Source organism: Stylophora pistillata, chromosome 2 (genome assembly GCF_964205215.1).
Source record: "Stylophora pistillata chromosome 2, jaStyPist1.2, whole genome shotgun sequence".
In the NCBI taxonomy this organism is placed as follows: domain Eukaryota; kingdom Metazoa; phylum Cnidaria; class Anthozoa; order Scleractinia; family Pocilloporidae; genus Stylophora; species Stylophora pistillata.
The window spans coordinates 31,443,422-31,459,314 of NC_142520.1; the positions used below are offsets into that span (position 1 = coordinate 31,443,422).

The 15,893-nt window shown below is 37.8% G+C and overlaps 3 protein-coding genes across 4 annotated transcripts in view; all 3 read right to left on the minus strand.

Moving 5' to 3' along the window:
* Positions 1–2,959: 2,959 nt before the first annotated feature.
* LOC148738323 (vitamin K-dependent protein Z-like) lies at positions 2,960–6,157 on the minus strand. Its single transcript, XM_088750908.1, has 3 exons — positions 4,806–6,157; positions 3,672–3,792; positions 2,960–3,419 (listed from the first exon to the last, which is right to left on the minus strand). Exons 1-3 carry the CDS (start codon positions 4,806–4,808, stop codon positions 3,349–3,351), a joined length of 195 nt encoding a protein of 64 aa, XP_088607034.1. The 5' UTR covers positions 4,809–6,157; the 3' UTR covers positions 2,960–3,348.
* A 3,047-nt stretch (positions 6,158–9,204) lies between these two features.
* Positions 9,205–12,990, minus strand: LOC148738324 (uncharacterized). Of its 2 annotated transcripts, XM_088750904.1 has the most exons (4): positions 12,261–12,990; positions 10,734–10,956; positions 10,440–10,557; positions 9,205–9,949 (listed from the first exon to the last, which is right to left on the minus strand). In XM_088750904.1, exons 2-4 carry the CDS (start codon positions 10,824–10,826, stop codon positions 9,750–9,752), a joined length of 411 nt encoding a protein of 136 aa, XP_088607030.1. In that variant the 5' UTR covers positions 10,827–10,956; positions 12,261–12,990; the 3' UTR covers positions 9,205–9,749. The 2 variants fall into 2 exon arrangements, with proteins under 2 accessions (XP_088607030.1, XP_088607029.1); XM_088750903.1 differs by lacking the exon at positions 12,261–12,990 and having other exon boundaries at positions 10,734–11,260.
* Positions 12,991–13,367: 377 nt separating this feature from the next.
* Positions 13,368–15,893, minus strand: part of LOC148738325 (uncharacterized) — a 13,452-nt gene continuing 10,926 nt past the window's right edge. Inside the window, exon 5 of the mRNA XM_088750872.1 lies at positions 13,368–15,751. Within this exon, the coding sequence (XP_088606998.1) occupies positions 15,681–15,751 (71 nt within the window). The 3' untranslated portion in view covers positions 13,368–15,680. The remainder of the gene's footprint in view (positions 15,752–15,893) is intronic.

Consider the following 15,893-nt stretch of genomic DNA (forward strand, 5'->3'; position numbering starts at 1 on the left):
GTAACCAGTATTGTAAATGCTGTAAGTAATGCATGTAATTAGCCATGAGTGATATACACCGATTGCAAATATGGCGTCCAATTTGAATTGCCATTATTCTGGACTCACTAGCCTCTCACACATGTAATAATCCTATTGTGTTTCCACGTGAAGACGAGGTTAGTCAGTCCAGAACAATGGCAATTCAAATTGGACGCCATATTTGCATTCGATGTATAGTGTATTGTTATTAGTGCAAGTAAGAAGTATTGTAAGTAATGTATTGTATTACAGTACACTGTCGAGTACTGTAAAATTTTATATAGAACAACAGCAAAAAAAGATGCAGAGATTTCTGCATGCCAATGTATGCCAATTCTGTAGAATAAAATAGTTAAAAAAGCAACTTTGCTTTCAACCTCACAAAAGCAACACAACGACAGTTTTCATCAATAAGACAGATACAACTGAAGAGGGTAAAGTGTAACTCAACAACAGAGTTCACTTCAAACTTCTCAAAGCACCGATATTAAAAAACACGCAGGAAAGGGTAAATGAGATCATTGATCCAATGCATCAGGACAAACACATTGATGGCATACACTGAATGCAAATATGGCGTCCAATTTGAGTTGCCATTGTTCTGGACTCACTAGCCTCGTCTTCGCGTGGAAACACAAAAGGATTATTACATTTGTGAGAGACTAGTGAGTTCAGAACAATGGCAACTCAAATCAGACGCCATATTTGCATTCGGTGTATGACTAGTAATAAATGGCTTTCACAAACTCCCAATGCGCCTAGATACACAATCAGCCCTTGCTGAAAACAGTTTTCATACATCATCCAATCACCTCTTAAAAAAAAAGGGAAAATCCCTTACGACACGCTCGTGAGAGCAAAAAATTCAATTTGAGGGCAATAATGCAACTCGACCACAAAAGCTACGCGGGGAGTCTGTGCCGGTATGTCCGTACCTTTATTCTTACTCGTTTTGGGTGTGATTATCTATGCCGTACTGCTGCCCGTACGAGTAACCGGCCTCTGTGCTGTTTGTGTGGATTGTTTCAGTGAAGCCTGCACAGCTCATATTGATAGGGAGGTGGCCCAGACTCCCCCTAAAGGTTCTGAATTATCCCTATCATTGTCATATAAGCTTAAGGTATTCGGGTCACTCTCTTCTGACAGAACATCGTCTGAACCACTGCTGCTTGCACGAGTTGCCATACCAATCCTACTAAGGAATCCGCGTACGTCACGAATTCTCGCTATTGTTTTCACGGGAAGTGGAATTCCAGTTAAAAATGCCGATTTTCTCCCTAAAATAAGTCAAACTGGACAAAGAAAATTGCAAATCTGTTTCTACGCCACTTTTTACACAGTATATGAAAAACATATGTTTTTGGGCTTACATACCCTTTAAAGTTTGAACACTGCAAAACAGGCCTGCTGACACTTTGAGATATCTTACAGTAGAAGATAGAGGTATAAATGATGTTTCTTGCACACCAGGTTCATTCTCCAATATTCTCTAAACCCGGAAGCTAACCATTGTATGAAATGGTGGAAAGGGAAAGATAAGTCAGTTCATCCGTGAATTAAAAGGAATGTTGAAGTTTGTCAATAGCGACTCACCGAGTGCATTGAATGTGCACGGATTAACTAAAAATAGCAACTTGCTTAGTTTACTCTAAACCTGATCAAGAAGTCATAAGGAGACAACGAGTCACGATAAGGTCATAGGCAGGGACATGTCGATTTCCGCCGAATCGCGGATGGAAATCCCCACTCAAGATAAAGCATTTTCCGCCATCGTCTCTTGTGTGAAGATAAGTTTTCGCGTGGTAAACTGGAAAAACTGAACCTTCGCGGACGGCACAACAATAACTGGGGGAAATTAACTCGGCAGAGACCACTCGGCAGCGAGAAAGGAAACTCGTCACGATTTCCTGGTACACGGAGATGTACTTCGAGCGAGCTTATAGGGACGTCAAGGATGAGACAGCGTTTGGTTCTAAGTAAACTTTATTCTAGGTCAGGCCAATAACTGACGTGATCTATAGCGTACTCAAGTTTGTAATCATCAAAACTGTACAAGGTAGCTGCTTATGTACTATCTAGTGTGAACTGCTATTGTTATCCAAATCGACCATATTTGAACAGCATAACAAAAGAAGCGGTAATAGATCTCTTTGAAGTTAAACAAAACTACTTAAATATTCCCAACTGTTTCTACGACGAAAACAATGTCCAATGAAAAGGACGGGTGCAATAAACTCGAGGCCATTAAAAATAGGAAACTTAGGTGAGAATTCACAGTTCTGGTATAGAAAATATACCTATCTTAATTGCAGTAGCGCAGTTTAGAAAATAAGAGTGGAAAAGTAATTAAAAGTTTCTGCTCGTCTATGCAAGATTGGTGTGGAAACTATCGTATGAAAGGAAATTAAAATTACGAGTATAAACTCAGCTGTCGGCTACTATGAGAACTAATTTTCCAGAAAGACCCTTAACACTTTTATTTACCAAATATTTCATTAGAATTGAACAAGAAAAGTACCGAGATGCAGCTGTACAATTTAAATTGATTATTCAAAATTTACTTGTAGCTTTTTATGCATCAATAGCGCTATCTACTGCGAAGGATCGTGCATCATACGTACTTATCTCAATACTTTCACCAAGACTAAATACTAGGTAATAGAAGGAGTCGATGGAATGAGAAGATTGAATGAGCCTCTCGTTTTGTCTCCTCAGTTTTTTTGGAAATAATTTACTCTTCGAGATCGAGGCAAGAAATTGCTTCATAGTAAAATTTGTTGCCGTTGCAAAAATCGTAAGTAAGCCGTCAAATTTCCCTAACTTTTGGTGGATACTCGTTGATGCGTTAGGGAGAGTTGCAGTAAGTATAAAGTATAAAAATTCCCGTCCCGGAACTCAAAAAGAAAAAGCGTGAGACTACGATCCTGTCATTGAAACATGACCCATACTCCGCAACACACGTCTTTTTGTACCCATTATCGGTATAACCCCAGTTGAACAAGTCCTCACTGTACCAGATTTGGAATTCTTGATTCGTCTCTGCCGTCAGCGAGGTAGAAAAATTATCGAAGAGGAGTTCTGCAGATTCGGTTGTGGCCCAAGGCAGGTTGTAAAACTTACAACCCTTATAATCCGATAGGTAATCATTGGTTGGGAAAAGAAGATTACGGTTAGTGTCAGTTATCATCGCGGCTATTTGGTTGGGAATGATACGGGAACAAAGGCATCCCCATTTGGACCAATAGCTTGGGTGTGGTGCATGGCAGGTCACACGTATCCAGATTAGTATGTTAATTTGAATGTAATGATGTTACCCACTTTGTTGGTTTAAAAGAAACCATAAGAATCACTTCTTGCTCCAACGCAAAGAGTAGATGGCGTCATCTGTATCCATTTTTCTGGGAAGAGAACCATTACACATATAATTTACAAAAGAACATCAATTAATTGAAAGCCTAGATGCCGACCGTTAGATAGAGAGGCAGAGGAATAAAAGGAAAGGCAGACATCTGGATTGGGAGGAGAGAGACGGATGTCTAGCTTAATTGGATAGGTTGAGAGTTGGATTCATCGATAGACAACTTAATGGGTGAGGTTGACATTTTCATGAAAGTATTTCATCAAATTGAAAAATACTTTTTTTTACCTACCATTTCTATTCTCGCAATCGGTGCCCTTGTATTCGGGTGGGCAAACACATCTATAACCTTTGTCATTAAAGCCTGTCTGACAGGTCCCATTATGTTTGCATGGAGTTTGTCCACAAGTGTTCTAGTGCGAGAAAGAGGGTTAGAGCAGATACATGCGAGTAAGAGTGGTGAATGGTAATGATACTTTGAAATAAAACTTGAAATGTCACTTGAGATAAAATCAACCAGCTAACCATTGCCAGAAATTTGGGACAATATGGCGGAGGAGGTTTTCGTGTTACAAGCAGGATGGCGCCGAAACAGTATAAGAAAATGTATGGGAAAAGATTGTTTTTTCAAAATATCTTTCTAAGAATGGGATATTCTTTCGCTGCGTACTTGGAAATGCAGCCTGCATCGGTTAAAGCGTCCATCGCTACGAAAAAGAAATACTCAAATTCAAGCCTACCTTTCCCAAGGTATACGAGTAAACTCATAATTCTGACTCCATTTTCCCATACAAACTCTTAAAATCTGCTTCGACTAGGTGTTACAATTCTTTTGTCGTGAGAACAACATTGCGAAGATTTGCAACTGCGTAGTTCGATATGCATTCTGCAGAAGTTTTCTCAACTAAATCGCTCGTAAACGGTCGAATATGTTGACCCACAAATTTTCCTTGAGTCGGGAGACTCTTCGTATTTTCACAGAGCTCAAAAGCCCGATACACCATTTTTAAATACCCCAATTTTAGGAAGGAAGAACACGAAATATACAAGTCCCTGTAACTGCACAATTTGGCCGCCATTTTCCTTGTTTTGACGTCTCCTTTGGCTTTCTGGGATAGTAAGGTACCAGGCTTTTCTCTGGCGGGGTTTTACGAAAATAGAAAGTTATGTGTTCACTTCACTTCCACCGCCGCCATACTGAATTGTCTGTAATACGATATACCGCTGACATCTCGTAACGGGCTCGAAATGTCCCCAATTTCTGGTGATGTAGCCAGGCAACAAGTGACGTTATTTGCGTGACCACTATAGGATACAGCCAACCATCTAAAGAACATCAACTTCATTGACTTGGGCAATGGAGAGCTCATCAACTAGTTAAACCAGGGATAAACGAAAAGCATTACAAGTTTATCAATGCACCCACCATTGTTCCTATATAACTGTAGTTTGGCCAGGGCTTCAGATCCTGAGGATGTTCATTGTGTGTAGAATTATTCAGTCCAAGATAAATAATCTGTTGGTGTGTTCACATTCACTCTCAGGGAAAATTGAATGCATCAAAGTAAAGACGAATGATGTCACTATGTATGCTAGAAGTACCAATCTGTAATGTTGTATTTAGCTTGAGTGTTTGAATGTTTTGGTATGAAAATGAGGTTCCAGGCCTCGAACAAGCAGTCTTTGTTACCATGGCAACAAGAGTGCTGCAATCTTTTAAAAAGGACATTTTTGTACATCCCCCTGAGTGCCTAACTGCAAGTTTGAAGGGGGGTTGAAAATTTTCATTTCCCAAGATGTTTGATTCTTACAGACTCGTTCTTAAGTGTAAATGAGCCCCAGGTAGCTTGACTTCTGCTCAGCCATAATTGTGTTAATCATCCTGAGTCGCATGCGATAAGATATAAAGTGGACGTGATAATTTTTTTAAACATTTCGCTCTTATCTCACGTCTTTGTTATTGCTATAATTAGGAAACTAGCTATTATCGTTAATTATTTGGGCACATGGATGCACGTAGATCTTCCTGAGCTTAAAAATAAAAGCGAGAGAAATTTAAGTTTGACAGTTACATGTTTACACGTGGTTCATCTGGCAAAAATTACTGAATGGCTACACAGACTCGTTTATAGACGTACCTTTAAAAAGGCAGGAAAAAACAAACAAAAAGTAAGCCAAACAAGCAAACGAAAGGATAAGGCGTCCCTGTCAAAGTCATAAAAGTCAGTGCTAAAAAATTGACGTTCAAAGCATTTTTCTATGTTTTTAGAAGCTATGGTAACCTGCAAGTAGATAACCAGAATCACAAGCGACCCAGGTGAAATGGTTTTGGGTCGCCTCGAGTATCGTGATACCAAGAGACAATGCAACAATGCAAGAGGGAAGGTAAATTATTTACTGATTCATTTTTCTTTATCCTTTAACATTGTAATAACTTAACTTGTATCAAAGTGCTATTCACATTTCGTAAAGCGTCATGTTCAATGGGCGGATATATTCTGAGTTTAATGTGCCCTTAACTTGCGCCTTGCGCTCCAATTTGACCCTGATAAAAATTTTTTTGAATGTTAAACTTTCAAAGAACATCTATGCAGTTAGAAAAAGTTTTAGGTGATTCCTATGCCCCATGTCAGTGTCATGTTAATAAGGAGTCGGAGAGAATCGAGGGAGGATAGCCTTGGCAATCAAATTTTTTTGCTCTAATCCGTATTCTTTTCGTTTTATGTTCATTTTTATTAAACTGGAAATAAAACTCTATCTTATCTCAGATCTTGCTGATAGATTTCCCTCACAAAAGTAAAAGGTAACCTTGGAATTTGGCTTGTGTTAACAAGAATAAAGAGAGAAAAATGCGTCGTCGCTATTATATACAAAAAATCAACATATGCTATATCTGTCTTGGGCTCATTGTTGCCGCTACGTCGGAATTTTTTTAACAATTATCTCAGAGGTTTTTTAAACCAAGTTCAAATCATTTCAGGATGGATGATCTCAAGTTTTGTTTGCGCCTTGCAGGGGTTGCGATTGGCTCAGAATCTGGCTTATTATAAACTTAGGCGGCGTTTGGTCTGATTAAGGTGAAGAAAAATCATGTAAACGCACTGATTTAACTCGATCGATTGAAAGGCAAAAGGTAATTGTATATGCAATGTCATCAGTTTTACTACATAATGATAGACCAAAGGAACAGGTGTAATTGTAATATTAAGAAGATCAAAATATAATTTTTCACCTTTTCAGTTCGGTTCTTTTGTTGACGCTCTGTTATTGAGATGAGAAAGTCACGTTATATACTCTATGTCTCCCAACTCTCTCTTGACGTGATTCAGTTTAAGAATGAGAAATAAAGTTGCCTATGAGAAATTGCAGAGGGTAAAAAAGACAAAGACACTAACCGCCAGCGTTGAGCCCCCACCGAGTTCAGATCCATCGCAGTCCTGCCCTATGTCAAGGGTCTTTCACAACTTCACCGCTATCTGCAACAAAAAGGCATACGCGCTGATTTCTAGTCAGAGCTGCGTTACGATCACACCAAGTACGACGGAAGGGATGCTGTGAGTACGGCAAAGTCTACGGCCTGGATGCCGTCGATCAAAAGATACAGCAGCAAGAGAACCGTGCGACAACAGGCCGTTGAGGGAACTTTCCATAGATGCACCAAATCACAGCAGTTGCGTTCCATCCAATCACATTCAAGTGACCACATATTGAGACAGACGATTATACTTCTGTTTAAATAAGTGACATTCACCACGTTAAGAAACCCCCAACCTATTTTACAATAGAAATAATTTTTTTCTACTTAACCCAATTTAATGGGAATTACGATCCGTTTTTTCATCACGTGAACTTGGCGGAAATCTTGAGATATGTTTATGAACTCACAAGGAAGGTTGCCCCTTATGCCTGAGTTAATCCCGTTTTCAGGAGCATTAAGCGACAAGGGACATTTTCAATTGTATTCGAATGGCTCAAAAGTCCATCGTGGGGTTACTCCAAAGTATGTTGTATGATGTTCCTGGCAGTTGGCCGATTTTCAATCCAGCCTCTCATATTCTCTGTAAAGGCGCCCCGAGAATAAGGTTTCTCTCCAAGAACTAAACACAATGTTACGGCAGTAGCGACAACAACGACAGCGACAAAAGCAGCAAAACTCGGCGACCAGTTCACCACCACTCAGATATACAGACCGTAAACAGCAGCACATGTTCACAACGCGTTATTAAAATCACCCCATCTGAACTAGATTTGAAATGCTTAGAAAAATTAAGAAAAAGCAATTTCGGTGGTCTAGTTGTGGCTTAAGGCAGTCTTAACACGTACAGCCTCGATGATGTAACCGGAATTCTTTCTTCGGCGGATTAAGATAACGATTGGTGTCAATCGTCAACGCCAAGAATGAGGCCATTTGGTTGAGAATGAGAGGGGTGCAAAGGCATCCTTCATGGGAATGGATTAATCCAGTCTGGTAGGTCCACTTATGGTAGCATGTGAGAAGAGACGCGCGAACAAGAGACAAATGTTATGGAAATTTGAAATTTCGATTCAAATGTCATATTGTTGGCCTCTGAAGTCGGCCTAACAAAAAAACAGACGTGTACATAATAGATAGTTGAGGATGACCTAAGACTGATCTATGACCTGTTTTAACTGACCTACCGAAATGTAAAATAGCTTGTATAAGAACTATGGTAAGTAATAAAATACAAGAACACTCTACATGTACTTTCTGCCCATGCAGTTTGTCCTTGTGCTTATGTTTTTTGTTCTCACTTGGATCATGCTTGGCCTTATGCTTCTACTTAAGCGATTGTAGAGATTAGGCTTTTAAATGCGAAAGATTTGACTCATCTTTACAGTATTGCAAAGTAAAAAAGGAAGGGAAATGATTAAAGGTCACTATTTTGTAAATCATGTAGCAGTGTTTTTTTTTTGATTGCTTTTGCTTTGTGAGTGCTATTTTAAGACGCTAAATAAGAGGGAAAAAGAATGCAAACATGATAATCACGATCAAGTAGTTGTCTGTAATGTAGTATCAGGATCCACATGGCTAAATCTTCGCTTTTTTTCGTCTTACATAAAAAAGGCAAAACATCTGGACATTCGACTACCTGTCCCGAATAGAATGAAATTCTCGTTTAAAAAAGGTTTATTTGTTCATATGTCTGGTACAGTATTTCTAAATTCTTATTTTTCGTTTCTATTTGTTTTTTTTTTAATCTTCCCAACTGATAAACATTTTATGTTACATAAGTTATATCTTACTTCTAAGTAGTGTTCGATTAGCCCAACACTAAAGTAGAAATGTACCTTTTACGCATAATAGTTATTGACGTTACGGCATTATTTAACCGGCAGAAATAATATTACACTCCGAAAAACCCAACTCTTTTATTAAACTGACGTGTTCCATGTTAATTCTTACGAAGAAGTGACTCCTTTAAGCAATAAAAACAGTGACGTTCTAAAAACTTACTTAGGCTTATTAAATATTATAAATCAGTTGACCATAGACAAAATTCAGTTATTTCCAATTCTTCTTGAAATACACAATCTTTGAAGTATCTCAAATTAGCTCTCCCCACCCCCACAGTAGAGCTTTTTAAACAGTCAATCGGTCTGTCGACAACAGAAACTACTACTACTTCATGACTGAGTTCTTGTTACAAAACGTATGTTATTAAAACGTATGCTAGAACAATCCAGAAGTCTACTCAAATATTCCGGTAAAATTGCATAATAACATCCCCTGATAAAATGTTCTAGAAAGTTCCACCGTGTGACATAAAATTTAAGTATCCACGTCACCATGACTAGGCCTAGAAATTCCTAGGATTGACTACTATTTACAGTCACTTCCCACGCATTAGCAAGAATGATAAAAAAGTAGACCTTGTCAAATCTCAATAAAGGGTGCAAGTTTCTAAAGAAACTGCGACGCTGTGTCGATGGAGTAACAAGTTAATTTTGGTTTTATCAACTGAGTTGATAGTGTAAATTGGCCGCCGTAAGGAGCTTCAAAGCTGACATTTCGAGCGTTCGCCCTTCGTCAGAGCGAATGGGCTAAGGCTCCAAACGTCAGCTTTGATAGTCCTTACGGTGGCCAATTTACATTATCAACTCGTCAATCCTCAGTTCATGTCTATGTATGTGCAAGCAAATTTACGTTATTAATTTTAATTGACTTTCGGTTCATATTCAGTCTGTGCTACAATAGCGCATATTACAAGCTGGAGGCTTAAATAGTTTGTAAATATAATAGGATCCGCAGTTTTTACATCAATCAGGACTGAATCTTCACAATTAACACTCTCCACGCCGACGAAAACAGACTTTCCTTTTCACTATACCATTTTCCACTGTAGGATGTTCACCGTCCAACCATCCTTGACGGTCTGTGCAACAACGGCGTTCCTTTACGCACGTGGTTGGCATTTGTTTTCCTGCATCTCTCACGAAACGATACCATCCTTTGAGTTAATTTGTCGTCAAACTTTGCAGGATTCTTTCCTTTGTAACTGCTCTTTCTGTCAAAATCATCCAGATTTGTGCAATGATAACAAGGATGGGCTATAAATATAAATGATAATGGAAAAAATATTTTAGAAATTAAAAATAGGACATGAGCCATTTTTTTTTCAAAGATCACTCGTCATAATTCCTCCATGTGAATAGTGCGCCCTCATTGCAACATGAATGTTGCGGTGCAGTGGAGTAAACCGATAGAAAGTGCTGTCCGTTGCTCCTATATTATATATTTAAAAAAACACATATATCAATTTCTATGGGTTTACCGTTGCTTTAAACGATAGGTTTTTGACCAATCAGGGCACTGGTGTCATTGTATCGTATCACTTGTTAGCTCAGACTCGAACGAAACTTCAGTGCAATGTGATCTCAATACAAACACCATTCCAAATAAATTACATATGTCAGTCTTTAAAGGACAACTTAGGCATTCTCCTGTAAAGAAAGTCACTCGACAAAGAGACGTGAAGAGCATGGAAAAATTAGAATATCAATACAGTGTGGGATATTTCAATCATGTTATGAAATCAACCTTTTTCACAATATTCTCCCTCGAGTCCAGGAGGGCACAAGTATCGATATCCCTTGATTGCGAAACCGGACTGACAAGCTGCATCATTTTGGCAGAGTGAATTCTTAGCACAGGCATTCTAAAGGATAAAAGAAAGATGAAGTAAAGGAAAAATCAACGGACTGTATGAACGAAAGAATTTGAAAAAACGTATGATTGAACAAAGGATATTTCAAGTACGCGCTGCAGCCACTGCAGCAATTGTTTTAATTGCAATGTGAGGCGACAAGCGAGTAAATTTGAGTAGTAGCTCACCTTTGAACCACGATAATAAAAAACGGCATCAGTCGTAAGGTCAATATCATATTCAAGATGAGTGGCGTTGTTAAGTTCACAAATACGAGACATTCCTCCAGTCTCTGGATCTTTTTGAAGTTAGCACTGACACAGTTGTCGTTCATGTAGCAGAAAAGCTTGAAGAATGAGCCATTGTTGTCTAACATCACTTTGTAGATTGATATTCGGACTCAGGATGTTTCTAACGAAAAATCCGACAATAGAGAGTTCAAAACAAAAAAGGGGTCAAACAGACATTTCTTAGATGAGGAATAGTCAAATTAAAATTTTTTCACGCGTTCATCAGGGAGATTAGTATAAACAATCGTCACTTCTTTGATGGTTGAAAGCTTCCCTCCTCTTTTTAGCATCTCCCAAAAAATGACAGTTCTTGTTACTATGTTTATTCAGCTGCTAAAAAAAGTTTTGATAAGAGCATCCGATGTTAAGGAAAAAAAGATAATTGCTCTGATGAAATATTTTTCATGGACAGCCGACGGAGAGGGATGAATTTTGATTGAAATGAAGCCTCCGAGTTGCCCGAGACATCTGAGCAAATTTTTACAAGAGTATTTCCACTTAATAACTTGGATATATCAACAAAGTTGAAGTGGTAAATTGGCCACCGTGACGATTACAAAAGCTGACGTTTCGAGCGTTAGCCCTTCGTCGGAGCGTTAGCCCTTGGTCAGCCCCTATTTCCACTTAAGGTCACTAACCTAATTCTTAAACGTTTATGTGTCGCGAGCTTCCTTTCGCTCCAACAAGAAAAGTCCTATTTTTAACCTTCGGTCGATAGATGTAAGCTATGTCTCCAAACAAACAGATAACGAGGAAAACGCAAACCGTTGATTCCATATGCCACCATTATTTTTGTGTAAAAATGCATCATAAAGTTGGGTAATGGCAGTAAAGATCTGCTTCTGCTCGATATTCAAACGTTAAATTTCCCCCTACTTAGAACGAAACGCATCCCTGGTGACTCTTATTGAGAGGACTATCTACATGCTTAGATGCCACCGCCGTTGCTACCTACCTTTGACTTATTTCTAAATTTCTTTGGAATTTGGTACGGTTAAAAACTCTACAATACGTTTTGATTGCTGAAATGACTTCTTCAATAAATTATGGGTGTGAATTCCAGAGAATCACAGGGTAGCGTCGCTTAGTAGTGGAAGGATAGCTAGTACATAGAGCTCCAAAACGAACGCACAAGCACCACGTGTAACAATCCAAAGTGTTTTAATTTTATGTGATACAAAATGGAACGTAGCCAGGTAGCGATAAATAAGGTAGTTGCTGAATACTTGGTGTGATTGCGATAGCAAATGTGGTAGAATTATGTGTGTGTGTGGTTCGAACTAGAAGGTAACAGAAAACGAAACGAAGCTAATTAATTGACTTACAAACGATGACACAGCACAATGACCTATTCTTGAAATCAACTGAACTAATAATGAAGGAAACGATAAACTAAATCGAGCATAAACAATATGGGTAACTTACTTTGGTAGAGCTCCTAGCGTACTTGGAAAGCGCGGTGGGGGAGTAGACAAAACAATTTTACACTGAGTAGCAGAGCGCACGACCTCTTGACAGCGATCAAAAAATGGTTGTCTTTTTGTCGCAAGCCCGTAATATGAGCGAATGACTGACATAAATTGCGTAACATTTTTACACCAATTACAGTAATCGACAAAAATAAACCGTCACGTAGATAAACATTAACTAAGCATAGACAATAGGCGGTTAAGCAATAATCTAAAGTACAAAGAAAATAAATAGCGTTTCAAAACTAACAATGGGTGGTATGTGAACACAGGGTTTTGGATTTAGGTTGACAAAAAATCGTAAACTTATATCTTACCACATGTCAATTTGTAAGCCTAGTGCGTTCACAGCTTAATTTGAGTGAAATCATTTTGATAGGAGGATGAAAGAAGATATTACCATAAATGAATCTTGGGATAAATGAATTTTAGTTTGCAACTCACCTTTACCAAATGTTATGTAAGTCATGACTGGCATGTAGGATACGAACATGAAGAACGTAGAAAATTCCATGCTTAATCCGAGACAACGGTCTTTTATCAAGCAGCTCAATCCGCAAGATAGCATTTTATGAAGCTTAAGTCAACAAAGTTGGCAGTTGTCATTTCTCGCCAGATAAATGTATTGAGATAAATAAGATAACGAATGTACGCTTAAATATTGCGATTAAGAACCCCTTGGAGGATTTCTGTTTTGCTCAAAAGAAGGATTCAGGACTTATAAAAAAACCATTCGATTTTAATAGATTTATATGATGAAGACATTTTTTGCTGCGAGTTACGTTGTAAACACATCTTATAGAAAGTCTAATGAACGGCAGGTGAAAGTATCCATTGCCCAGGGCAAGCAGAAACCTGCATGGTTAAGCTCATTTGGATTTTAGTTAACACATTCCAAATTTGTGAGATCAATAAGTATATTCAGGGTATTTTCCTTTTTCGCTTACAGAAAGATGAAATATCTTTCAAGAATGTTCGTGTTATCAATATGTAACTTCTGGCAACTTTGCTCATGAAATAAACATTTTTAATTAAGAGCCTATTTTAAAAGACGTGCAGTTGACAGATCATTCCATGTTCCCGTTGGAAGGCCTTGGTATTGAATTAGAAATTTGAAGATTTTTCAAATCTCGCTCCTCTAAACTTTACAGAGAATTGATGATCAGCTCCATTGGGCTGTATAAGTTGAATTTATGAGACTCGAAAACAGGCCGTGTCCTTAAACATCTGAAAACTCCCTTAATTCCCTGGGCAGCGAACGTCTGCCTTTGTATGTTGAGTCATAATTATCCTTGTAAACTCGCATGAACGTCTCGGCTTGAAAATAAACCCATACACCTCTTTAGTAAGGATGTGGATAGTGCTGTCAAGTGTAAAATTCTTTTAAAACCCTTGATTTAAGGTTGTGCAGGGGATTGAATCTCTTTCAGAAAAGGAACATTTTTTAGATATCATCATCAGCATTTATATAAGGGGACATTTTTTAGATGAAAGGAAACGTCCTAACCCTGTTGGAAAGAAGAAAGAGATGATGACGAAACCGGAATTATTCTTCCCGACCCTGACACCTGTCAAGAATCAATAATCATTTTTGATAATCTGTTTACCACATCTAATCTACTTTCATAGCAGCTGCTCATACATCCTGTAAAACTCCCCTAATTCGCGAGAAAATGGCCACCGCCTTTGTTTTATGTCTCTATTCTGAGGAGAGTCAAGACAATTCGACTTCCTAGACGCCAGAATTGCATTTTACCTCGTATGTCTCACAATAAGGAGGGACATTCCAGAACAAGCTAGCGTCTATATTTACTACATACCAGTTAAGCGAAATACTTCTTCGTCGCAAAGTATGGCAAACACATTTATATAGCTTAAATTAAATTTGTGAGCAATGAAATCGTAAGAACAACTTTTTCTATCTGGATTTAAGTAGAGGTGAACTGATATCTTCCAATTTTCGATAAGAATAAATACTAAAAGTCCTACAAATATTGAATTAAGGTTTCCATCTTGGTAAAAAGAACCAAAATTCTTAAAAAATAGATAGATTTATTACATCCATTTAGAAATCACTTGTGATCCTTGCAATATGAGTGGCTCTCACCGGTGTGATATATTTACAAATCGCACCATTTTATGCTCTAAATCGCATCTTTTTTCCAGCCAAATAGACATCAGCTAATCAAATTAAAGCTTGTTTTAAGGAATCAGTCGAATTGCTGGAAAATGAGAGACAACTTTTTCAACTTTACTACAAACCAGCTCAATATACTGAATAAAAAAAAAGTTAGCGCTCTCTACTGCGAGGATCATGCATCACACGTATCTAATACCGCAGTTCAAAATATATGAACTTCATATATACATTGTAACCGAAAAAAAAGTTGTACCGACTAAAAAAAACTCATACTAAGCCACTGAATTTTGCGATTCAAAAACAGATGTAACAGTGGTAATTGAACTTCGTGTCGTGAGATTTTGGTCTGAAATCATACTCATGATTTCAAATCAAACTCGCACTGCGCACTCTTTTGAATCTGAAATCACGTGGATGATTTCAGACCCAACTGCACTCCACTCAGCTGAATTACTGTTATTAATAACTCCCGGATCAACAGACACTATCTTTTATGAACTGGAGATTATCAATATCTGAACGGAAGTATTTTGAAACTAAAATTTGTCAAAAAGTTTCCCAAAGAGTCTTATTCTTTTTGCTGTTTTTTTCCCGAAACTTGAAAGCTGTGATAGTTCTTTAAACACCTCTTCATCCATTAATCTTCTGGAGTTTTGGCACAGTTATCTATCCATAAGGTTTTTGAATTTATTTTTATGTAGTTTTTATTTACAGTGCTTACAAATACTAAAACTTACACAATGAGCCTAAATTAAAAAACAGTCTAGTTTATCGTGCTAAGACTCTAATATCTGATATGCACGTACAACTAGTCTACTTACATTCACTTGCAGACATACCGGCATCTCTCACGCAAAACACATTGTTAAGGGACACCCTTTACATACTCACATACCGAAATAGCTATTTTTATCACAATACTAGCATTGCTCTGACAAAATAATGGTATTGAAAGTAGTAATTATATAAACGAAAAGGATAACAAAGTAAATAAAATACGCATAGCACGCGGGATCTATGCATTAATTTTGTAAGCTATCATTAACATTTCGTCTTGTAAACACTACGTGAGGCACAAAGCTCTATCAAGCATTCGAAAAAATTAAAATAAGCTCGCCCACTTTTTTAAACGTACATAGGTATTTGTTTGCTATGATTTCTTTTAATTTTTTCATTTTTGTTTAAAGATATATAGGAAGGCTTTGGATTATGTGTTCTTCTCCATCCATGATGTTGCTAACTTTCCAACAGATCGTTTTTCTTCATTCGTAAGCCAAGGAGAGTATTATAAATGAGAGGAGAGTTCTCTGAGGTTAAAAATACGTTTATTACACATTAGAATTACTATCAAAAGTTTAATAGGTCGAGAGAACTCAATCATATATCTGCTGCAAACATTTGCAGTGGATATTGCAGTTATCAGGTCGAGTTCAAAGTCTCCCTAGTTTC

Excerpts from the sequence above, each read along its gene's own strand:
- LOC148738323 (XM_088750908.1), bottom strand. Across the intron at positions 3,420-3,671 it reads CGATTGCGAGAATAGAAATG|AAAAATGGATACAGATGACG; the intron begins GTAGGTAAAAAA and ends TTCTCTTCCCAG.
- LOC148738324 (XM_088750904.1), bottom strand. The coding sequence starts at position 10,826 with ATGTCTCGTATTTGTGAACTTAACAACGCCACTCATCTTGAATATGAT. Across the intron at positions 10,558-10,733 it reads TTTATTATCGTGGTTCAAAG|AATGCCTGTGCTAAGAATTC; the intron begins GTGAGCTACTAC and ends TTTATCCTTTAG. Across the intron at positions 9,950-10,439 it reads GGGAGAATATTGTGAAAAAG|CCCATCCTTGTTATCATTGC; the intron begins GTTGATTTCATA and ends TTATATTTATAG.